At 37.2% G+C, this 25,625-nt stretch overlaps 1 protein-coding gene across 1 annotated transcript in view; it reads left to right on the forward strand.

The window, feature by feature from the left end:
• Positions 1–1,820: 1,820 nt before the first annotated feature.
• Positions 1,821–25,625, forward strand: part of ACVR1C (activin A receptor type 1C) — a 24,070-nt gene continuing 265 nt past the window's right edge. Inside the window, exons 1-8 of the mRNA XM_085304343.1 lie at positions 1,821–1,962; positions 2,211–2,441; positions 16,762–17,007; positions 19,803–20,033; positions 21,609–21,776; positions 22,556–22,712; positions 24,730–24,854; positions 25,250–25,380. Of these exons, the coding sequence (XP_085160469.1) occupies positions 1,821–1,962; positions 2,211–2,441; positions 16,762–17,007; positions 19,803–20,033; positions 21,609–21,776; positions 22,556–22,712; positions 24,730–24,854; positions 25,250–25,380 (1,431 nt within the window). The remainder of the gene's footprint in view (positions 1,963–2,210; positions 2,442–16,761; positions 17,008–19,802; positions 20,034–21,608; positions 21,777–22,555; positions 22,713–24,729; positions 24,855–25,249; positions 25,381–25,625) is intronic.

The following is a 25,625-nucleotide window of genomic DNA, read 5'->3' on the forward strand; positions in this document are numbered from 1 at the left end:
TACTTTTTTTTTCTTTTTTTTTTGATTTGATGACTCTTGCTCTTGGCATCTCTTCTAGAACTGTGACAATAATATCTTAAAAGAAAAAAGAATCACTTGTTCCTTTTATTGGATGATTATTTGTGCTCACTCCTCTGTACAGAGAGAAAGCTGAAACAAATACGTAATGATAGAGTTCCTAGCATATCCTGAATTCAGGATAAACATGAACATACGGTATCTAGAAAGCTTGTTGTGGGTCTGAGCAGAAGATAAATACTACAAGCTGCTATTTCAGAAGGGTAGTGTAGAATGGAGATTATTTTAAAGAAAACAAATGGTGTCACAGAAACAAAAAATCAGATTCTTACTGACGTCTGTAAGGAGTTCTTAGGTCATTCAAAGCATCTGTGTAAGACTAGACTTCCTGCTATTCTTGCCACAGGCAAAATAACAGCCACAGTTGTGCATTTCATTTTTTTCCTCAATCTGAATGTGAGACATGATAAAATTACATTAAGGGCTACGACACTCTCACGTAAACAAATCTTATGTGGGTTGCCAGCTTTGGATAATGGCAGAGTCTGACGGAAGTCCCAGTTTGATCAGGGAAACGTATCAGAAAGAACGCAGCATCTGTGAGACTGTGCTGGCTGCTGGAGCTCTAGTTAACAACCAGAAGCAAGCTGTGCTCTTCCTAGTGAATACTCTAGTCGTCTTATGATTATATGTTGTATTTAACGGGGGGGGAACAGATACTGCCCCACCCTCACATCCTTCATCAATAGTAGATTGGTTTAAATGCCTGCATTGACAAAATTACTAATTTTTTTCCCCCTAAACCTTAGCTCTGCCAAGTGGAGCATGGTTTCATTTTGCAAAGGGGAAGTATACTGAGTGTGTTCTGAGGACCTGTGGTGGGAAAGAATGCTGAAGTCAAAAGATGAAGAGATCAGGTGTCTGTACTCTAAAAAATAAAGAGGTTTTCCTGCAAAAACAAAGGAATCATACTAAATGCACTTAAGGAAGTGCCTTTAAAAAAGTTACTTTCAATCTAAGATTAAGATGTCTTGATTTTCATATATAACCATTAATATGGGCTCCTAAACTTGGCATAAAGCAAGCAAAAATTGTTTGGTATGAAGTAGGTGGAGAAAACAAGKAAGGCAAAAATGTATTGTCAGCATTTGGTGTTTAACTGAGGTGATGAGGCTTTGATTTCCTTCTTCCCAAGAAACAGCTAATGAAGTCTGAATAATATAGTTGTTACTGATTAAATGTTTCGTTTTGATTTTGTAAAACATGAAAATAGTTAAAAACATGCAAAACTTAGTCACATAATTCTTGTACCAGAAGAAATTGAGCAACTACTACTTTTACTAAAAAAAATGCATCATCTCAAAATACCCAGGGGAAGAAAAGTCTGCCATTACTTTCTATACCTGTTTATAAGGTGGTGCATGTTAGAATTTTTCTTTGCATCTTAGAGTAGTAAGTTTGAGGAATCTCTAAAACAGTCAATTCTCTAGCAAGGTATGCATGTTTATAACTTGCAGGTGAGTGACTGGTGCAAATGTGGAATAGCCATGGTTTGGGAAGCCCAAACTGTTGATATTATTTAAAGTCAATAGATATTTAACATAGCTGTGTCTAAGTATTCATCTTGAAGTTAGATATTGTACTGACTATGTGAGAGCTGAGAATATAAAACAGAAGATTTAAATCTCTGTCTACTTGTCTAAGCAAAAGACAGCTTTAACAAGATTTTTTTTTTTGTTGTGACCAATCTTCTAGACCATGTGTGACAAGAAACCATAAACTTTCCTGTTCTTGAGGACCTTATGGTATTTGACAAATCTTTAAGAGCTAGGGAAACTGGAATTTGGGAGGAATGTTACAGGCAAGAAAAAGGAGCCATTGTGGTGGTGTTGCCCTGCAGCACTGCAGAATGWGTCAGGTTGGGTGTGGAGAGGACAGCTGTGGGTGAGAGAGACATACGCTGTCTGGTTGCCTCTACTGACTTGCTTCCTCCTGAGGCCTGGGATTCAAATTTACCRGTGCGGTCGTCTTGTTGGTTACGCAGTAGCCCCAACTCCAGAGCCCCACTGGAACTGCCTGTGAGGCTTTCATGACTAAATGGCTGTCCTTAGCTGACTCAAAAGGTTAACTAGCATGGTGGTCGTGGAATTCTGTATTCTGCTTCTCATGAAAAATGAAAAAATATTTTTCAGGTCTAAAGTGTGTGTGCCAGCTGTGTGAGCATACAAACTTCACCTGTCAAACTGAGGGAGCATGCTGGGCTTCAGTCATGCTAACTAATGGAAAAGAAGAAGTGATAAAGTCATGTGTCTCCCTTCCAGAACTGAATGCTCAAGTCTTCTGCCACAGTTCTAAAAACATAACAAGAACAGAGTGCTGCTATACTGACTTCTGCAACAACATAACTCTCCGCCTGCCCATAGGTAAGTGGCACATGAATAGAAAATAGTATTCAAGTACTTGCAAAAGAATGAAAGTTACAGAAATACTGAACAGAGAAATGACTGTGAGAGTTAGCTAATGAGCATTTTAAAGGCTGATTGTAAAACAATATTTTTTTTTCAACTTATTTCAAATAAACTGTAACTGTTTTGGGGGAATAGTGAACTACTTACRTCTCCTAAAAATATTCCAGGCAATATACCAATTGCCTTTGGTATCCCATAAGGCACTGACCRTGAAGATAATGAGAAGTGTCTGAAGGAAATAGATTTATAATCTTACAGTTTTTGTAGGCATATCTTAAGTGAGTTTGTGTTTTGGACTAGCATTATRTCTAGCTCTTAGCAAGTTTGTGTATGGTATGGGAGATCATAGGATGGTAAGGTTGGAAGGGACCTCCAGAGATCATCTAGTCCAACCCTCAGCATAGCCCATGCAGGGATTGAACCCACGACCTTGGCGTTAGCAGCAGCACTTGCTAACCAACTGAGCTAAATTACTGTGGACTTTCCATGAGGCATAGGTCAGCAATGTACAGCAGCTGTGAATTAGCGATTTTGGGAAGCTGAGAGTTTTGTGTTGCTAAGTGAATAGATCATTTCACTTTCTGGTGCTTTACAAGCAAATAATGAAGACCTTACACTGACCTAAGAGATGTACATTTTACGGTGTCTTCATAACCAACCTAAAAGACCTCTGCTATTACTGGTCTACATTTGAAGCCAGATTAGAAAGGTTTGAAAAGCAGCTAGTTAACTGGAGATGCTCATAGTTAATTTTACTTCTGAAATCTATTTGCAGGTTTTAGAACACACAAATATTTGGAGTGAGTTCTGACCACTGAGAGGGTAACAGCTTTTGACTTGTCTCAAACCTCTCTCCTCATTTGCTTCTAGCATTCTGTAAGGCTGATGAATACCAGATGTTTGTGGTCCAGGTTGCTGAGAAATCATTGTAGATAATGTTGGAATGTCTGCAGAGTAGAAGCAATGTGTTTTTAATTGTTTTGTTGTAATCAGAAAGGCAGGTGTGGCATATCTGTTTCATATGGGYTCATAGGATATGTGTGGTTTTTTGATGGTGGAAAAGAAACAAAGATAAGTTGTTGYTAGGAGAAATCTTTATCTGCTGTAGTTTCAGCAATCTTGTTGAACTTTCAGGTTTTGTGATTCGTTTTAGCACCTTATATGGCAGCATGTGTTCAGTATTAAATTGATATCATTGATTCTCACCCAGTAGTTTTAAGAAGGCATAAAATTCCTGTGAGAGGAAAAAGATTTATACTTCTAGAAACTCTGTACTTTATACAGTTGAAGCAATACTTGAGTCTGCCAGACTCAAAATTGCGTAATGAACTTGATTCAGAGCTTTTTAAAAATATATTTATACTATTTTTAGATTTAATAGATAAGTATTTGACTCTTCTCTCTAAGATGTTTAATCCAAGCTTTTTCAAATAAGTTGTCAAATGATATCTTTATCTACATACTTACATTAGTAAGAGATGTTACAGATTAATARAAATGTAATTGTAAATTATGCATTGATTTACAACTTGCACTTTAATCTACTATTATGTAACACGTAACAAAATTAAAGCAGTATGTCGCTGGGAACATTTTATGTTTCATAAAAGATTTAGGAGGGCAGACTATGGAGGCATCCTTAGTGAGGTTAAGGGATTCTGGAAGAAGTGATTTTAAAAGAGGGAGCTGAAGGAAATTGTATCTAACTGTCGGGGTTAGGAGGAGGGAGCCTTGGGAAAGGAGAATTAGAAGATTTTAGCTGGGGAATGCAGCCTAAGAGGAGGACAGAGCTGGAAGAGTAAGAGAGAATATGATGAGTATGAGAGCAAGGGGGAGGATTTTGAAGGATGGGAGCTTGGGCAGGATTTCTAAGGTGAGGAGACCACATAAAATGCAGTAAGAAGTAGTTAATGCAATATTGGCAGAGATACCTGTGATTATTTTAGTAGTCATGTTACAGAGCAACTTGGTGGTGGTGGATGGATGCATGAGTATTCTTAATCTCATGTGTAAGGACATAATCTACCATATGCATTTTCAAATCCATTCATGTGCTTTGTTCCTTCCTAGTTTCTTCTTTTCTTCAGTCTGTTGCCTTATTGCCATCTGCATGCTGAAGACATTTTCATGAAGTTTTTTAGTCTCTTAAGGCCCACAGGTCCTACAGGATGGTCTGTAAGCACACTACAGATAATGAGCACGTGATGTAGGTGTCTGCACTGGAAGGAAAAGATGATCAGAAGGACTACAGAAAACTCAGGAGGGAAATATTGAAAAGGAAGGTTCCCCAAAACCTCTTCTGAGGACAGATGCTAGGTAGAAGCATGACAGCTGCCGTTTATCTAATCTCACCTGTTGTATGTAGCAGGAATAAAGATCACTTAAGTATTTTTCTTTCAGTTAGCTGAAGAGATACACTTCTAGAACTGTAGAAACAAAATGCTACTATTTTTTAAGCTGGGTTGCTGGAGTCTTGGGAGAATACTGCTATTTACAGATAAGCAGTGGAGGCATGTCTGTCTTGTTAACACTTGAACTGGTAATTGCAAAACCTCTGGTTTCGTATTACAGTATCAGAGAGGATGACTGATYTAATTTTTAGCCTGAGCCCTTTGCTCTAAACATTTGGGAGAATTCATGTTAGATGAAAATATGACAGTGCCAATGTTATTCGTTTGCTGGTCTTTTCCGACAGCTCTTTTCCACRTAATTTGTATTCACTTAGACCCAAGTAAAAATAAACTTCTTAGGGATATTATTGAGTATGTAGGCTAAATAGGCCTGCCCTGAGTTACCTCTAGTACTTGGTGACTTTCTTGCAGGAGGTTTTCAGAGCTGGAGGGCACACCTGCAATGTGAGTGGGCAGACCCCGGACAGTGGCATCTTTGCCAGCTATSTTTATTGACTGGTGTAAGGAGTGCTTCTCTCCAGGCAGCACTCAGCTGCCATAAAGGCACATGTTGCTGTTGGCCTGCAGCGTATGAAAGCACCATCTTCACAAGCAGCCAGTTTGCAGAGCTCCAGAATCTGGTGTTCTTACTTCTTTGGCTGAATATCTAGTTCCCGTGCTTTACAATTAGTCCAACAGAGCATACACAGATGAGTGGACTGAATTCTCTTTTATTTATTTGTTTTTTCCCTTCTCCTGTTTCTGCAAATATTTCTTAATCTTGGAGACACACATTGTATTAGTATTATCAGCTACCACAGGGGGTTAGCACAGACTTTTTAGGCCAGACCTTGTTCAGCTCATGTTTTTCCTTGTTTCACTTCTCATCTCATATGACACTCAAAAATCTAAACCCGGATTTCGGGCTCATCTGTGAGGGCAAGAAATTTAAAATAGAGGCACCATAGCAAGTAGGCACTTGTACTGTTAACTTATCTGATTAAAAATGGAGGCAGTTCTAATTTTAGTCCAATATCTCATTGAAGTCATAAAAGCTTTTGTCTTCACCACTGAGTAAGGGTTTTGCCAGGATCAAAGCAGGTAGGACTTGTGAAAGGGCTGTACTTGGTCTGTGTTGATTTAAAGGCCCAAAATAAATTGTTAAGCCCAATGAACAAAGTTTCGTGTATAGTGTCTTATYTTCCTCTGGGGTGTCACTGTGCTCAAGTCGTACAGTTTTTCTTGGGTTGGTTGGTTCCGGTTTTCTTGTGAGCATGTCATTTGCTCAGTAACTAAGCCACTGGATCTGTGTCTTAGTGCTTAACTTGGCCACAGTGGATCTCCAGCCTTTAAAATATATTTACTTTGTCAAGATATTCATTTAGTTAAACTAATTTCTCRCCTTTTCATGTAATTATTTATTTAAGAGTAATAATATCTGCAGTTTGACCCACAGACAACATCCTGATGCAGAAAATATATATTCCTATTATGCATATKCTAGTATAAAAGGGAAATGTGGATATGAAGTCTCCACCTTTGGGCGAGAGTGGATTTTACTAGGGAGGAAAAGTCTTGAAAGGGTTCATGTGTTCAGGTGTACATCCCTGTTAGATGAGACAGGAACTTTTGCTAGCTTTTTCCTTCCCCTTCCAKCCCCATTACTGCTGCTGCATACAAACCTGGAATGCAAACCTGCCTGTCAGCACTCTTCATGCTGACCAGCTTTGGCTAGGTTGTATGTTAATTGCCAAAGGCTTGTATTTTGCATACGTCAAGAGTGATTGGAAAACAATAAAATACCTTGTATCACGAGCATCTTTTAGGACAGAAAACTGTTCGTTTACTTGATTGCCTATGCATGAATTTCTGTAGTAAAACTGTAGATGGCATTGTATGCCTTGTTCAGCAATAGAGCTGTCTGTTACCATGTCTTGCATGAGAAAAAATAATTCTTTCTTTGAGTTGAGGGTTTGGGTTTTTTAAGTCTGAAAATAAACATTTGTAAGTACTACCTGGATATCTACTTTTAATATACTTACTATTATTAGCATGGATTTCATTACACTATTTTGCATTAACAGGAGATAAGTTTCAAAGTGCTGGATTAACTTGWGGTAGTTAATGTTAAGAGGTTTTTGTGTTCCCTGAATTTATTTATTTACCTGTAGTGTTTTCTGGACCAGCCTGTACTTGAGATGAGATTTCTCTGTCAGTGGGCATTGTCATAACAGATTTATTGAAAATGATCTGCATGCCACTTCCTCAGTGGATCTTTCCATGAGTGTGTCTCTGGGGAATTTTCTCTGCACACCTCAGCATGTTACAGACTATTTTAAGGAGTTGCTAATAAGATCTAGAAGACTTTTTCCAGCTGTGGGCTTTTGTCACGTAAAGTATTTCAGGCAATATTTCAGATCTGCAGTAGCTGATACACTGCTTTACTATCTTTCCAAATGTTTTGAGAGGACAGTGTTTGTGATCTCTGCCCCCCCCCCCCCCCCCCCCCCCCCGAAAGGGGTTTCCTCTTTCCTATAAATGATAGATACTTATCTACAGTCCTTCTGGAGCAGACTGCCAGGCATTCCTAGAGTCTAATGCTTTCATTTGGTTACAACAGGGAGAGGTGTTTGAGGCGAGATAAGTACAGGCTAGGGGAAATTGTTTCCCAGCTTTTCTCCAAAGCAGCAAAGCATTGGCTTCAGTTGCTTCCTTAGCCTAAGGCAGTGACTTAGCATCTGTTTAACTTCAGCCTGAAAGCTCGAACTTTTTGTTACCAGATCTAGTAAGCAAGACTTTCTCAAAATCCGGTATCCTTGCTGGGGTTCTGGGAGCAATTTCTGAATCCTTTTCCTAGCACTGTGTTGTTATTCTGTGGTGTTAAAGATTTAGTTGAACTTCAGAAAGAACTRATGCCCTTTTTTGGAAGGGAGGGGATGAAAATTTATCACAGAACCCTACTGGTGACTTCAAATTCTGCATCACTCCTCCTCTTGCTTTGCCTTTGTGGTTGTCTCATGTTATCAGTTGCCAGAGTCTGGATAAGCAGCTCACCACTATCACTACCTGTTGGAGGTAATGGTGGGCTACATTGATACCTTCTTCCCAAGTGCAAGATTCTTGCTTCTGTTCTTAAGAGTGGTGYTCTGCATTAGTTTCCTATTTAGATTGCATCACATGCATTTTCTCAAGTGTCCAGCTTCTGAGGAGGCAGTGCCTTTCACCCTTTTGAGGGGAGCTTGCACGGGATGGATTGTATGACTCTCCTCTCTATGCAAGTAGAACTCTGTGTTTCTGACACTTCAGACTAATCCAATATTTGAAAGGCTCTTATTCACTGTGTTTAGCTCAAAAAAGCCCATTATATTCTGCAGTTTGTAATTTACCTTATAATATACAGTAGTCATTATACAGCTAAGGTCCTTGATAAAATGAAGGAGAAGCTATTCCAGGGCTACTAATATGATAGTAGACATCCATGTTTAAAACTGATGTTGTCAATTTTCTAACTAGGGGCAAAAGGAGTCTTAAGSGGACAATGATGAAGCTTAGGCTTCACGTAGAGAGAATAATAGCGCAGAAAGAAAAACAAGGTTCTTGTAACATTCAAAGGAGACAAGACAGGTGTCTATCTCATTATCTGTGTCATCTGTTACCAGAATAGCAGAAGCAAGAGAGAAATACTGAAGCTTTGAAAGACCATGGAATAAAACAGATACTGCCAGTTAGGAAGGAGCTGGTTGCCACAATAAAGATAGACTRCTAGGACACTATGTTTATAGATGTATGGAGAAAATTCATACTGTTATTTTAGCCACTTGATCTCAGAAGATTTAATTAAGCTGAACTTTACATTTCCGTTTTTACACATACTAAATATACTGGATGGCTGCAGATAAGTTTGCAAATTTGTCATAGGATTCTGGACTGCTTTTGTTTCAATTGATTGGCCAAAGAAAATCTCAGTCTCTGTGGGGGAAAAAAACATGGGATGTGGTCAGTGTGGACACTTACATATCTGAGTTGGTGGGAAATGAAGAACTTCAGCAAAACAAAAAGTTCTTTCTAAAAGTTTTCCTTCTAAAAGCTGCTTTTTTTTTTCTTTTTTTCCCCTCCACAAATGTACCTCTGTGATTCCACCAAAGGCAGCCTATAGAAAGAATGATCTCTATTGTATTCTGTTGTGACCGGAAGGGGTAACATCTCTAGAAACTGAGATAAAAAACTGTGCAATTTCTGTTCAGTATTTGTATAATGAAAAATGAATTAGAGGAGTAAGGAAGCTTTATGGAACATGATAAGGTAACAATGAATTAAAAGACTTTATAAAAAGTAGTTTGCCAGCTCTCCTCTTTAGTCCTATTGCCGAAATTCCGCAAAGGCTCAAATGGTACTCATACCCCCTGTAGTGGCACCCAGAAGGATGAAAGAAAATGGAATATAATAGAATTCCCAAAGGAAAAATCCCATGAGTATATTCATATAGCCAAGAGAGATGCTCTATGCTAACTAGAGTAAGTGTAAGGCAAGATTTTCATGTTCTGTTGTTTTTTAATATAAGCTGTATGTTTTGCATGAACAAATAATTGTTCTTCACTCCATTTACCTGCTTGAAAAATGCCTGAAGATATTAAAGCTTTTAAGGCAAATGGGATGCATAGATATATTAGTATTAAAGAAATCAGATACTTCTGCAATAGAAGTTATACAAGGCACACAGTAATCCATAAAATGAGAAAAATTGACCCAATGTTTTAATACAGACTGTAAGGGAAATCTCTTCAATTGTTTGAATGTTGTAAGAAAATGTAACAACAAATATTTTTCCAATTCAAATATAAAAATAAATCCCCCAATCATAGTGAAAATTTTCACCTTAATATGGATCTTGAAAACTTAGCCCAAGTCTTGAAGGACGGATAAGATGAGCAGGCTCTGCTGGAAGACAAGCTTCTGACTTTCCTTTTCCTTTATTTTTGGTGTTCATCTGTTACTGAACAGGATGAAAAGATTTCACTTTATTTTTCTTGTACTAACTTGGACAAGAATAGCATAGGAAGAAGGTGCAGTTAATAAGGAAACAAAATTGAGTTCTCTCCTATAACTTTCCTAAAAAGCTAGTGATGGATAAAAGTAGGGAGGATGGGGAATGGACCAAAAAAAGAAGAGGAAAGGAAATAGATCCATGTATTTCTCTCTGTGTGGCCACTTTGCTTTCTCTTTAGTGATGATTTTTGAAAACCTCTGCTAGAGTTCGACTGCCAGTGTTAGCAGCTTATATTACTACTGTGCTGAAAGCAGTAGCAGAAATTTCATGTAGTTGATTGTTTTCAGTTTTCTTTTTTAATGAAAAAGATCAGTTTATCTGCTGTGGCATGAACAGCCTTGACTGGAAGTCAGGATTGAAAAARGCATAGGGAGTAAAAACTTCCAGTGACTAACTTTGTCTTATCTAGTGAATTTCTAGCCTTTTAGTGATCAAGAAGCCTGGTAAGGAGGTTCTGTAGAATGTGATCCTTGGAACCAGTTTAGACCAGTGTGGGAAAAATGCTTGATTCCAATAATAGCTGTCCAGAAGACATCAGCCTGTAAATTGTAAACATTCTTTATCTGGCAGTTAAAATGTTAGCTGTTCTTGACCCAAAATATGGATTGTTTACATGGATTGTAGTGATGTAGAACTGCTCAGAAATTAGAATACCTCTGCTGGATACAGTAAATCGTATTCGTGCTGGTGCTGCTCAGTCCTGTACTGTTGATGCTGTTCTTATGATAATACAAAAATTGGACTGATGTCCTAAACTACTTTGAAAAAATCCTGTAGGCAGTGCTCCAGCTCATTGTAGCGGGATCCTGTAGCTATGGATATCTTGTTCTATAAATATTTCACATATTTATCATATGTCTTGGCTGTCTTTTAGATTCATGTTCTCTGGAGGGATTTGTAAGAGTAAAGCCATTTAAAGAGGAGGTAGAGATTAGAATGACAGAGGGAAGGGGAAATAGCTAATCAAACAATTAGGTTAAGGCATCTGTTTAACTTGTAGTTGCAKCTCTTACTGATTTACTTAAACTTCTTGATCCTAAAGGATACCTTTCATAATTTATTTCTGAACATCCAAGAGGGATGATGGGGTCTATAGTCACGGTGGACACTGGAGAAAGATAATTCTAGTTTCTAGTCCAAATAGCCTATTTTTTTTAAATTGTTTAAAATTATTTTGTACCTTTGACTAGAGCCTTACATTAGATACAACATATTTTTTTAATACATTGGAAAGAATACATATTTTTTTCCCTCTGAGTAGCCTAGGAACTTAAACATGCATACCTCAGGGTTTTAAAAGTCTTAAGGTAGCCATTAAATATAAAAAGTAAGGCAAACAATGTCTTTTCTATTGGAGGGGGAAAAAGTCTCTCTCTCTCTCTTTTTTTTTTTTTTTTCTAACTAAAAGTACTCTTGTTTACAGAACTTGGAATATGACTATAATATGTTGTGAAATTGCTAAATATTGCTAGAAGTGCAATTTTTGTTCCATACATGGCAACATATCTTCAGCTTCTATTTTTGATCAGCAAGGCATAGAAGAGTGCACTTTAAGATTGCAAAATGTTATGATTAATGTTGTTGATTTAATAGTTTTAGGTAGTCAAGAGAGAGTTTCTTATTTCCCAAAGTGTTTAAAATTGCACAATTGCTTTAAACATTACCACACTTGGTGATTCTGTCTTTAATTGCTGTTTGTGCTTTTTGTCTCATTTATTTTGCACTTGTGCTATTTGTTATTTCCTGTGTGTGTGGTTGTTACTGTGGGAAGTCCAAGGAATCATGGTGTGCAAGCACAGGAATGACAGGATGTWGAAGGGCATGGCTGTGGTGCTGGCTGCAGGACACCATGCTATGCTATAAAGGGTCAGGATTTGAAGATGACGTATAACCAGCTGTAAAGCAGAAATCCCGATGCTGGTCGTTCTCAAATCTTCTATATATGTTCTATGAAGAATTGGAGAGGATTTGAGCAGTTGGCATCAGCCTTGATCTACACTTCAATACAGCTGATAGACTGAAGGATGCCAAATCAGTCTCGAKTTGACTTCTTCCCTGAAACTTCACTGGACAGTCAGGATCTCTTCATTTCCCAAGCATTTCATGGAGGCTCCATGCAAAGTGGCCTGAATTTCTCAGCTTCCAATCCCACTACTAACTTGCCTTTTACCCTCAAACTCTTTCAACTTATGACAGCATCTGAAAGGATATCTGTAAGCATCACTAAATTTGATTTTATTCTAAACAACTATAACTACATAAATTATAAAGTTGGCATCTGTTTGTGTTCCTGATGATAAGTGTCATACTCTTGAGTGGATATGAGAGTGTGTTCTTTGAATTTTGCTCTTTCTTCACTCTAAAGTCTTGCCCTGAAAGCTCAGAATGGCCCGTGAGTTTCTTTGTGTCCTCTCATCCATCCTCCTGACTGAGCCACTTTGTCTTACATTTCATGTACAAGAATGTCAAAATAGGCTTGTTGGCCAGCTGCACTCACGATATTCCTCCTGGACATATTGGTTTCTCCTCCCTGCCCCACTGCTTTCTTGGCTCCAAAAATGCCATACTTGGAGGAAGACATTTCTACAATATAAGTTCTGTTACAGATCCATTGCAAAGCCTCTACTGCAGTTCTTTAACAGTACAAATTGTGTCAGCGTAAATTTTCAGTAAAAATACATCAGATCATTTTTCTGTTAGAATTTGAGGCTTGTTTTTTTTCCTGGCAACAATAGTTCTGTTGCCTTTTTTTCTTTTTCTTTTTTTCTTTAAGGCACCCCCAAAAAAAAAAAAAAAGGGGGGGGAAAAAGAAAAGAAAAAACCAACTCAGTCTTAAAATTCTGCTGTAAAACCTGTTTCAACAGGTTGTGCAAACAGTGCATTGCCCTCCTTCTCCTGACTCCGAAATCTCCTTGCTGTCTTGTTTATTTCTGTTTGCATATCTATGAACCAAATTTTGACTGACAGAATATGTGACATGGAATTGTAAACATAAGATGGTGTAGTAGTATGACTTCAATATTAAAAAACCTTCAAAAATGATACTTTTTTAGGTTCATCCTGTGAGCCCAGCAATAAGAAAAGCATGTTCCACTCATCTTGCTCCATGCCTCAGTRCTTTGCACTTTTGTCATGACCCAGTTATTCTGTTAGCTGCTTATCTGAAATCGTGGCCTATACGGTCTCTGTAAAAGCAGAGTGAAATGTCATAGCAGCAGTGCAACGTGCAACTGTTTTAAGAACAGCTAAGGAATGCTAAATGAATTGGTATGTTGTGCCTTAGCAAACTTAGTTTTATATAGCTACATATAAAAAGCTAGTATATTTAACTTCAAGGTAAAAAGAAAGCCGAGTTTGTGACCACCGAATCTGAACAAGTAACAACAATTATTACTTTTTTTTTTCTTGCCTGTACAGGTTTGCCACCTGTAACATCCCCACTCTCAAGGAAGCAGGCTTGAAAGTAAAGAAAGAACAAAAACAGATTTTGGGGAAATTTACTGAAAAGAATGGTGCCCTAGAATGAAGGGTACTGTGGAAAGAAGAAGAAAGAGARGGAAAGAGTTGAAAGAAGGAGGAGGGGGATGCATTGCAGTAACGAAGTTACAGTAGGAGAAGGGATTGATGTGAATTTGCAGAGGATCATGTGATGATAAAATAAAATGACTGACCAGCAGAAATAGATTTGGACATACAGTGGAAGCTCACAGACACAAGCAGGGGACACAATTGAACAGTATGTCCCATCAAAAGTATTACTTGCTCTCCAACTACTTATTGACATACAAGTTCAGCATCCACARAAATCTATAGATGCTTAAGAATGCTCACTCCCAAGAGCAAGAGTTTTCTAGTCAGACTACTTGTCACTGCGTCTTGCAGTCAGGGGAAATTGATCCATCTGGGGACCAAGCTGCCTCAGTTTGCAGGCACTGAGTGGGATTTTTGTATGACAGTCTTCAAGGATCCCAAATTGGAAAAGCCACCCCACCCTTCTGAATCTCTTTTCCCCTAGCATGGTTGTTGCTGCTCAAAACTTCCATAATATAGTCCCTTTGATACTGTTTGCACTAAAACCATGTTTTATATTTTCCTCATTTTATGTTGCATTGTTTTCCAGCATTTGATGTAAGGAGTTGATGATTATGAAGTAAGGATCTTGTACGTGTTTGTTTTTCAGAACCCTTGCATACAGAMAATGAATCTGCTTAGATCTGCAGGCCTGGACGTTAATTTGGGCAATGCACTGAAAATCTTGCATTTAAAATGAATAGATGCATGCAAAACACCCAAGTGATGCATACAGCTCCCCCTTTCCCAGGCCAACTTATCGTACTTAGTATGTACCCTTCTACACGTGGATATCCTTTATAGAATTCAGCATACGCAAAGCTAACCCTTAAGAGCTATAAGTACCTTCTCTTAGCCGTCTGGTTCTGTGCAGCAGGATCAGTTCCACAATTTGTAGAGCCCAGCAGCAGCACCAAAATTCATGGAATGCAGAATATTTGCTTATTACACTTGTAAGTACTTCGGAGGAAATCTCTGCCATGTGGAAACACTGACTAATAATTAAAAACAGCTTAGGAAATTACAGTTTACTGATTGGCAAGAAGCAGTTACAAAGAAGAATCTTGCTTGGAAATCCTCTTACAAATCTACTAGATAACCTGTTGAGTGTCCTAATTAAGACTGCTGAAGGAAAACCCACCATGGGGAAGATGTAATAACTTTGTTTCCAGAATGGTTTCAATTTTATACTGTGAATAGACATAGGACCATCAGTTGTTAAACACTTTTTCTCAAAGTGCTTTTTTTTTCTTTTTAGTTAACTTTGCTTAGCTGAATTCTGCTGTTGGCGTATCTAAATTGTAGAGAACATGATTTGAAAATGCTCAAAAAACCCACAAACTTCTACTGTAATATTAACTAGAGAAAAGCAAGTCAATGTTGAGAACTAATGAACTAATCAGGTTTCCTCTTCTAAGATTCCAGAGACTTAGAGCCTGAGTAAGCCCCCCGCCATCCCCATTGCAACATACATATTGCGTAGCCTTTTCTTAAAGGGAGAGAAGGGTTCTTTGTTTTCTAAAACTACTACAGGGTTAACTTTATATGGTATGAAGTTCATGTCACTATCAAGTTGTTAAGATTCTTAAATATTTCCTAGTCTTTAGATCCACAATTTGGAACTTGTTATTCAGTGTGCTCTGAGACAGCTGGCARTTTTTTTTGGTCCTTGTGCACTTGTATGTGTGCGCATACACATGTGCAAGTGAATACCGTAATAATATGTTACTATAAACTCTTCGTATGTTTTTTCATCCATAGCTTTAAAATGGAAAACGATCTACAGCAGTTTCCTTTCTTGTTACTTGTAAAATAACTTAATGAACTTGAGTTTTGATTGTGTTCTAAGTCTTAAATCCTTCTAATGTCTCATTTACTAGAACTTTGTATTTCCTTATGCATGAAGTGTTAGGAATGAGGTTTTTTTCAAGGATTTGTTTTCAGCTGGAATAGTAAGARTATGCTGAAAAATTTATATGCAGACTAAGTGTGGAAAGGGCGTTGTACCCGCTGTTCTAAAGAATGCAAGGTATGTATCACTGAATTCAGTCTGCTTGTGTATGCACTTGCCATATGCACTACTGTTTGTGAAGTGCATGTTGTTGACTCTCATGATGCTTAATGTATTGGTGTAGCCTTGTGCAGCATTCTACACTTCAGTTTCACTCTAGCAATGRTCTTGCTGCTGATACTGTGTAATCTTCTGGAATGAGGAGGTGAGGTAWCAGGGAACTGCAGAGAAATAGTATTTTGCCAATATGAATAGATTTAAAATACACTCTCACAAGCATTCTTCTGCATTGGAACTACAGTTGAAAGAAAATGTTCTTTAGCTAAGTTTGCTGTCTTTAATGTTACCGTGAGAAGAATGGAGAGATTAGCTTGAGAGATTRATAGTTATGGCATGTTGTGCTGTGAGATGTGATGGATAGGTGAAATGGATAATAATTAATAACAGATAAAAAAATTAATAATGGATAAGTGATAATACAACTGGACAGTATCCTGTGGGGGACAGGTGAAAATACTATACAGTTTAATGTGTCTAAGCGTACTATCCTCATGGTTGTTTCTTGATGCTAGCTCAGGGATAATTTATAGGGCTTCTTACATTTAACTATACTTCCAGCAAGCCACACTTTCTTGAATGTCTTCAATATTGTTTCCCTAAGGAATTATTTGTTACCCTCATCTCTCATATAGTGTGGTTAAGTGGTGATTACAGTCTTAATTTTCTTAATTTTGAGCCCAAAGTACATGCAAAAAAAAACAAACAAAAAAACCAAACCAAAACAAAAAAAAAAACCCTCTCTACTGTTGCCAGTCCTAGGTCAGGAAGAAACTGGGAATCTGGTGCATCTCATTGAGCTCTCTGTGTTGTACAGGGCATATGMGTATTGCTTTTCTCCTTCCTTGGCTTGTACAGGCTGGTAAAGTTACCTGTACCCACTTCTTTAACCCTTACCGTCAAGATCAGGATATCCCTTAAATTACAGCCGATTTTGAATGTATTGGTTTGGAATACTGAAGTAATTTTTTAAAAACATAGTGATTGAATTTTAGCTATAGCAAGACTTCTGCTCCACTGTCTTTCAGTTAAATAAATTACATTAGATTTAGAGGCCTCCCCTGTAGCCCATTGTCAACATTTGTGTCTGAAAAGTGACTCTGTAAATAATTAGATCTTAATATGTTATCTGCTGAATAGTTTTTAACTTGAAATCCTTTTTTTTCCCCTCCATTTCACTCACCCCCCGTCTTTCTAAAGCTTCAGAATCTCCAAGCAGACCAAGTGTAGGACCTGTGGTATTGGCAGTGATGGTTACTGTACCAATCTGCATCTTGTCTCTCGTTGTAATGCTGACTCTGTGTACCTGTCAAAGCCGTCACTGCGCATTCAGAAAGAAGAAGCAGCCAAACATTGAAGAGCCTCTATCTGAGTGCAATCTAGTGAACTCTGGAAAAACTCTTAAAGATCTKATCTATGATATGACGACGTCTGGGTCTGGGTCTGGTATGTATGTATTGCTCAGCACACTAAATCTGGCTGCCATATATAAATAGATGGAGAGTAGCATTGCACTGCTCTGTGTTCTTACCTAAGTGTAATAGCATTTGGTACAGTTTCAGTTGTTTGTACAAATTTTCTTGACACTTAAGCCAAATGAAAATACATTGTATGACTCATTGAGAGATGAAAAATACATTTCAAGCACAGCTGCTGCAGCTACCTGAAATTTGTTGCCTAAAGGCTGTTTTTTGGGGGTTTATCTTAACAGACTCTTAAATCTGTGACAAGTTTTATGTTAAAGAAGGTTTTATACCAACACAGGAACTGGAAGGCTTGGCCACACACTTCAGAGGCAAAAGGATTTTATTTCTTTCTTTCTATCAAATAGTAATAGTTCAATGTCAGTTTTGATACTTTGTTCAAATGGAAAAGGTTAAAAATGTTGCTTCAAGAGTTTAAATATAAAATGAAATATTATTCTCTAATAAGTCATAATTGATAATAAAACGTACTAAATTTAACTGAATGAGTCAGAATGCTGCTCCTGAAAATTTCTTTGGTGGTGCCAAAACATTACTCCAAATTCTTGTTTTGAGTAGAATGTCAAGATTTTTCTTTTTAATATTTTTTCCTATTTCTAATATCCTATCTGCTATGATGCCTCTGTTGCTATTGAGAACTTGTTAAATCAAAGAAATGCAAAAATGAAATAGGAATTCCAAAATCTCAATTCATCCGATTAGAGGCACATCAGCTGTGTATGGTCCTTTTTTTTTTTTTTTTTGTAGCTAGAATTTTTATCCATCTGAAAAATACGTAAACCAAGCTTAATTTTATTTATAGATTAAAAAATTTATAAAGGATGCTTAATTTACTGTATTTTTGTGAATTGCATATTAATTTACTGTACTTCCCTGTTTCTTCATGGATATAATGACTAAACTTTACTCTGGAGGTTTAACTGTTTTATCTCTGAGATAATAATAGGGCTATATTTGTGCTAATGCCTAATGGAGGCAAACAAAATCTCAACATGCATTGGTGCATTTTATTCCGATTTCCATCAGATARTAGGTTTGTTTTTCACTCTAGAGGCTACTGTCAAAAGTTGGCAATAGGTAGCTAGGATAAGTCTTTTTAAAGACAGATGCAGGCTCTGAGGACTTTGTCAAGGAAGACAGAGAGAAAATTTAAATACAATAATATATTTGAAGCTGGCCTTCGAACTAAATTTTGTTGCTGATTATTTTGCTCTGTTGGAAGCAAAATTGTATTCATTTCAACCCTCTCCCCTAACCCTTCTCCCTCAAACCCCAAACACTCAAACCCCAAAACATTGTTTCRTTTCCCTGTTTTAAGATCTCAGCAGTAGGCTGTGAAAGTGAATTAATTTTTGCAAATKCTTAGGATTGAATTGGTAAATCTATAGAAAAGCCACAACGTGAGATGTTTCAGATATGGTAGAACAAGATTTTGAAAACTGGGCATATGTCGTTGTATTAAACAATTAGGAAAAAGTCAAATATGTTCAGTAAGTGAAAATTATTCATGATATGTACTGATTGAAACATGATCCAGTAGAAAAATATGATTACATCTACAGTTTGTGCAAAAATTAAAGACTACTCTGTTAAGACACCAAGTTAAGTTTAGATAGATTATTTACTTTTGGTACCTTTAGTTTTTGCTGGATAACTTGGACTTTGCTAAGGCTGCTATCACAGGGATAGAGCATGAGTATGTGCCTTTAAAGTAAAGGAGATGTTAATTATTGTTCTCAATATTTCTTAGCACCTGAGTATGCAATTTTCTTTTTTWTGAGAAAAAGAAAATATTTTAAACTTTATAGCTGAAAATTCAGTTCACCTGTATGTTTGATATCTTTGAGAACTTTTGCAGTATATAATATATTAGATTTAGCAATAGTGATTTGACTAAATTATAATAAAAGCAAGCAGCAATATACGTACAATTCAGGACGAGGTTATTTTTATGGCAGAATGGCCTGGAATTGTAGACCAGAGCCTATTGCCCTGCCAATTGATCTTCTTTGTAACTTTGGAGTATATTACCTATGTTTCTAGCACCTGCACATTCACATTCAGGGAGAGTATAGAATATAGGCCTATGTTTCTGTATCTGGGAGAATCTGTTTCATGTTTTGTATTTGAACTGTTTTTGTTCTGTGCACAATTACTGCAGTCTATCATAGTTTTTTCACATGATTCACAGCTAATTTTCTTCTTCTGTGAAACATAATAGCAAAGCTGGACTTATTTTTCAGGCAGAAGGTTTACATTTCAGTTTTTCTGGCCTTTTTTTATTTTTGTCTCCTCCATCTGAAAGGGTACTTAATTTGCTGTTGTGAACCAGACTAATTTATATCTCTTGAACTACTAATCTACTGAATTCTTTCCTAAGTATAATAAGAGTTTTCTGTATCTTTTTGCTGAATAATAGAAGACAGGCTATTACTGGTATGCACCAGAAGTTAACTAAAACATGTAAATTGTGGTCTTTCAGTGTGTTTTGTGTTGGTGAAAGGGAAGACCTGTACACAACTTCCCTAAGGACAAGACAGTCTKTTCTATCAAGTGATACACCTGAGGTGCATTCACCTGGCAAATATAATTGAAAAATATGATTTATGGGAAATTTTAGTTGAGATAGGTTTTTTCTTAGGTACTCTTTGAAAGCAAAATCATGAGTTACAGCTCACTAGAAAAATCTCTAACTTTRGAATTTAAAAATTGTTTATGAATTATTTCACAAATATCCATCTTSTCTTTTTATGCTAGGTTTGCCTCTGCTTGTACAAAGAACAATTGCAAGAACTATTGTTCTTCAGGAAATAGTAGGAAAAGGCCGATTTGGTGAAGTTTGGCGTGGAAAATGGTGTGGAGAAGATGTAGCTGTGAAAATCTTCTCCTCGAGAGATGAAAGGTCTTGGTTTCGSGAGGCAGAAATTTATCAGACAGTTATGCTGAGACATGAAAACATCCTGGGTTTTATTGCTGCAGATAACAAGGGTATATTGTATTTTCTAACTTAATTTCATAATTTAAGGCTGTCTGTGAAGCAGAATATCCATCATGCTGGAAATGTTGACCATCTGTCTGAGGCTTGGTTTTGCTTCCCTCCTTCCCTTCTCCYCAAACTGGAATAAAACTTTGAACCAAAGACTTTTCTCGCAGATGAGAATAAACTCTTTGGAATACTAATAAGTCTGTCCAAGCTATCAATTCTACAGTACTTCAGCAGAAGAGGGATTTTGGGGCCAGAAGAGCACCCTGGAGAAATGGTAAATTCAGGCCAAATGGGGGAGAACAGCCCAGAAGTCCAAGGGTTGTACATGGCAAGTGGCAGCCAAGATCTCCACTAGATGAGTTGCTTACAGCTGAGGGAATCTGAAAGGCCTGGAGGACCATCATATGAACTGGCTCACTTGTTGATTTTCCAAAGAGGTCAGTTGGCACAGAATAATTGGGCAGACTTGCCAATCTTTTTTTTCTTACCTCCCAGCATTTTTTAGCACTTTTTCTCAGCATTACTAATATTTATATATAGTCTTTTTGTTCCCTCCCCCAAAATAACAGGGTAATCCATCTGGTGTGTGTTAGTAYGACAGCTTAGTGAAGTTGTTGCCTTCAATCAGAATCTGGCCCTGTTTTGCAAACTCCTTTGTTTGTATGATTCAGTTTCTCAGGTTAATAAAYCAGTTAACTATGAGCGGAAGCTGGGAAGGAGAAGGCAGCTGACAAGCATCAAGTGATAATCCTGCAGTAAATTTCATGTGGATGCGTGTTCAAAGATTTCATAGGCATAGGAGTCTGTTATCTTGGACTCTGCAGCGGCATTCTGGTCTTGTTGCTTCGTGAAGATCTTAATGTGATAGTCCATTGTTCTATATTTACATGTTTTTGTATGAAAATACTGTTAAAATATGACTGAAAGCATTACTTTTCTATTGTTAGTGTGATGAAGCTGCGCAAGTGTTTTATTCTTCATATTTCAATCTATAGGTACAAAGAGCTAATACTATTGAAATAGATCGGTTTGTATAAATATAATGCCTTTTTCTTGATAAGAAGTAGAAAATATTAATACTTTAAAAAATATGGCATGTAAAGAGCAAATCAACTCAAAATATCTTATTTGAAGACCTGTAAGTTCAGTGAAGCTAATTCTGCAGGATTAACAGGCTGTGAATTTTCTTCATTGTTAGTTGTTGCTGTTGTTACTCACTGAAACACTGTAGTGTGACATTCACTTCTCATGGCCAGACTTTTGGAAGTATACACTAAAGGGTTTTTCCTCACTGCATTTTCTGAGTTCTGAGAAAACGCCCCTTCAGGTATAGCAATCCTGATCTTTTCTGTGCTTTGTAATGTTCTGAATACCTTCTCTAGCTTGTATACATGTCTTTTTTTCAGAATTTTGGTATTCAAAACATTCCTGTGGCAGGCAAGAATTAAATATACTTTTAAAAAAAAAGTCACCTGAAAGTACCAAGTTTTTTTTTTTTTTTTTTTTTTTTTTTTTTTCTTCTGCTTGTATATGTATATGTATATATAAAGCTATCTAACCCTATTTTTGCTTGGTAGATAATGGAACTTGGACTCAGCTCTGGCTTGTCTCTGAATACCATGAGCAAGGATCTTTGTTTGATTATTTGAACAGAAACACTGTGACAGTTGATGGTATGATTAAACTGACACTTTCAATAGCCAGTGGCTTATCACACCTTCATATGGAGATAGTGGGAACACAAGGTAACTGTTTTTTCCTGTCACATGTTCTCGAAATATTTTAAGGAATGTCGGGGTACTTACGAAAATGTTTGATTTTTGCACTGTAGTTTTAGAAACAGTGTTATACTGCAAGAAACAGTATTAACATAAATGTATGTGATACAGAATGAGTAGAGAATAGGAGTATAATGTTTCCAGCAGAGTTTACAGTCCTCTGAATTTGGAAAATCCAAATTTTATGAGTTTCAGGAGTATTTCTGCTGCACCATGAATGAAATAATTTGAGGTAGCCTAACACTCCCCTCCCCCTTTGGTATCTGATGATACAAGGGCTGATCTGTGTCCACTAAACTCTGTTGGTACTGAAGTGATAATGAAATGGCCRCTTTATATAGCTGAGTGCTGAATTTGTGGAGTAGGGTGCTACAGCTAATTTTACCAAGTATTTCAAAAAATATTCATTGTCTGTCTCCTCTTTGACCTGTTTGAGTGAATGTCTGYTGGAGCAGCTTTGTTAAAGGGGTCTTCTGATGAATGATTTTTTTAAATGAATTTGGAGTATRAATTTAGAGTTTTCTTTTTTGTGTTTTATTCCTGAAATACAGGTATTTGAACAAAAATGTCTTCTAGTCTTTTTAATTTGATGATATTTATCGTAGCTTTACTTGGTACAAAGCAGACTTKAATGTTTTTACAGATTTGGAAACAAAGTTGGATATAATTGTTTATTTACTTGCCCATTATATTATAATTCTTATGCTTATCATCAAAATTCATGCCATTTTGTTTTTTATTGACAGGCAAACCAGCTATTGCACACAGAGATCTGAAATCTAAAAACATCTTAGTGAAGAAAAATGAAACGTGTGCTATTGCAGATTTGGGACTGGCTGTGAAACATGATTCTATATTGAATACAATTGACATACCTCAGAATCCTAGAGTGGGAACAAAGAGGTAAAAGCACTTGARTGTATTATTCTTTACTAATCTTTCGTGGAAATACTTTTCTGCAAAGGTCTCTGCTTGTTTCTTGCTTCTGTAACTTCCCTCTCTGCTTTTGACATCTGCCTAGAATATTGGCAACAGATCCAAATCTTCAATCTAGGAAATCTGTACTGGCTGTAGATAGTACAAGACCCCACACTGGGAGATCATACATATTCCTTCCTGAATTTAAAGTTTATATAACCAAATCATGACCATCAATCCTGCTTCTAAACTCTGGTATTAGATAGCAGGTAATCAGATGCTTATGACTTACTGCTGTGCCCACGGCTTTAAGTATCTAGCTGTGACAGTAAATATCAATGGTAATCAGTTCAGGCTCCTTATCCAGCAACTTGATGGGTGTCTGTATGCTAGTTCTGACCGTTAAGGTTACTTTCTTGCTTTCTCTCAGGGTTATTTTAGAGAAGTTGCAAATTCTTTCTCTGTTCTTCTGCAGGATTGACATCTTGTTTCAGCAGCATAGCTTTATCTCTATCTCAAGTTTGTGATGGCTTTACCCAATACTCTCATTTTGCTTACCATCAAACTTATAGTGAAAACAAATTCTGTACTGAGATGAAGAGGAAACACATTGTCTGGCCAGAATATCTGTGTCGTGTATTTATATGACTTTTGGATATTAAGCACATGTAAAAGTCTTTAATCTGCAAAGTTTTCTGACTTTCAAATCAACAGCTATCCTTATTSAACTGCTATTTATTTTCTTGCCATTCGGTACTTGGCCATTATAAGAGCATTACATTAATACCTGTGAACCTGTTCCAAGTGTTTGTCATACAGCTGACTTTTCCAGTCCTCTTTTGAGGAAAAACTAGAATTGAAACAAAAAGAGATAAACTCCCTATTCCTTTCCTGGATTTGAACATGAACCRGGAGATGTACCCTTTTGACAAAGAAGGCCAATGGCATCCTGGACTGCATTAGGAAAAGCATTGCCAACATGTCAAGGAAGGTGATCATTCCGCTCCCCTCAGCACTTGTTAGACCACACCTGGAGCTCTGTGTCCAGTTCTGGTCTCCCCAGTACAAGAAAGATATGGACATACTAGAGGAAGTCCAGCAAAGGGCCATGAAGACGATTAAGAGACCAGAGCATCTGTCATAGGAGGAGAGGCTGAGGCAGCTGTGACTGAGCTGGATAGCAGGGTGCTCTGAGCAGGGGTGCTGGTCTAGRTAATCTCCAGAGGTCTCTTCCATTCTCAACTATTCTATAATTTCCTAAAGGAATTTGACCTGTTAATCCTGTATGTCTTTGCTAAATCATGTTGGGAGAGGCTGATTCTGGCCTTAACCCTAATACAAATTGATTATCCCTCTTTTCATCAACAGTGGCAGTACCATACAGAAGTATGAATCTGCTTGTACTAATCAGGACAGCTATTTTGCTTGTTAAGTATACAAGGTGATTCTTACCTCTGCAATTAGGTTTGGAGTATGTCATCCAAACTGAAACATAATTCTGCTCCTTAGATATTGTGTACTTTTGGATGTAGTTAGAATATCACTCCAAGAGTTTTGATGAATTAAGATGATGTATAGGAATTTGGAAGCTATGGTATTGCACTTCCARTCTGCTTGCTTACATCAGCATAGATGTTAGTAGTTGAAGCTGAAAAATCAGCAACAGAATAAAATTGAAGATTAGTGTCTTTAATAGAGGACATTCTTTGAAGTAGCCCATCTCTGACTGTAAATGGAGTTTAAGGTGGCTGAATTTGTAACAAGTACTTACACTGCATGGTGTGGATTGTTTTCCCAGAATTTCACATTCTTAAATTTATCACTGAGGCCAACTTTCTTGCTTTYGCTCAGAAACATTGTAAAAGGGAGTGGATGTTGTTTTGTTTTGTTTTTAATGTRGGGCTTTCTGCTATCTGGCCTATCTGGCCCCCTTGCACAGCAGCACAGTTGTAATCTTTTATAGGAACATCCTCTAGGAAATTGATCTTTATATATTTTAAAGGTATATGGCTCCTGAGATACTTGATGATGTGATGAACGTGAACATCTTCGAGTCATTCAAACGTGCAGACATATACTCTCTTGGCCTAGTGTACTGGGAGATAGCAAGAAGATGTTCAATTGGAGGTAAGATTTCTGGCTTTTTTATTTTGCTATTCAGGCTACTTTTATGTTAAATAAAAGAAAAACAATTACAGAAACTGTGTTCCTCCCTTCACCTTCTCAATTATCTTGACTGTATGTGGAAGTAGAAACCTATTGCTGAATATTGTTGTCTATTGAGTAGCTGTTGGTACCAAACTGTCCATAGAGGTGTGCRCATACAGGAACTGGAATAACCATGTGCAGCAGAATGGGGTCTGCAATCTGTGCTTGCTTATGCTTCTATTCCAGGTCACAAAAACCAGGGAAGCCCCAAATGTTCCTCTAGTTTTTTTTATTGCATGTACAAATGATTAGAGTTTATTTTGGAGCAGCTAATTTGCGTTTTGTCTGTTACCTGTACAACATATCTCTCACAGGAATCACTGAGGAATACCAGTTGCCTTATCATGATGTTGTGCCTTCTGATCCTTCTATAGAAGACATGAGAAGAGTAGTTTGTGAGCAGAAACTGAGACCGATTATTCCAAACCAGTGGCAGAGCTGTGAGGTAAAAGCAGTTTTCCAGTTTATAATAAAACATATTTAAATTAAGACAGGATTTTTCCAATGAGATGAGGAACGTGATGTCCAGTCTTCAGTGAAGTTAAATGTTTCAGATATCTAGCTTTTTTCAACTCTAAGATTAATACTATAAAGCTGTCTTTGCACCAAATGCAAAAGTTCTTTATCTGTAATAGAAGTCTTCGAAGTCCTAATGTCAGTATTACTGTTAAATTGTTGTTTCAGAGAGCT

The sequence above is a fragment of the Rhea americana genome, unplaced genomic scaffold, assembly GCF_003343005.1.
Source record: "Rhea americana isolate MKP2758 unplaced genomic scaffold, rheAme1 scaffold_206, whole genome shotgun sequence".
NCBI lineage: Eukaryota > Metazoa > Chordata > Aves > Rheiformes > Rheidae > Rhea > Rhea americana.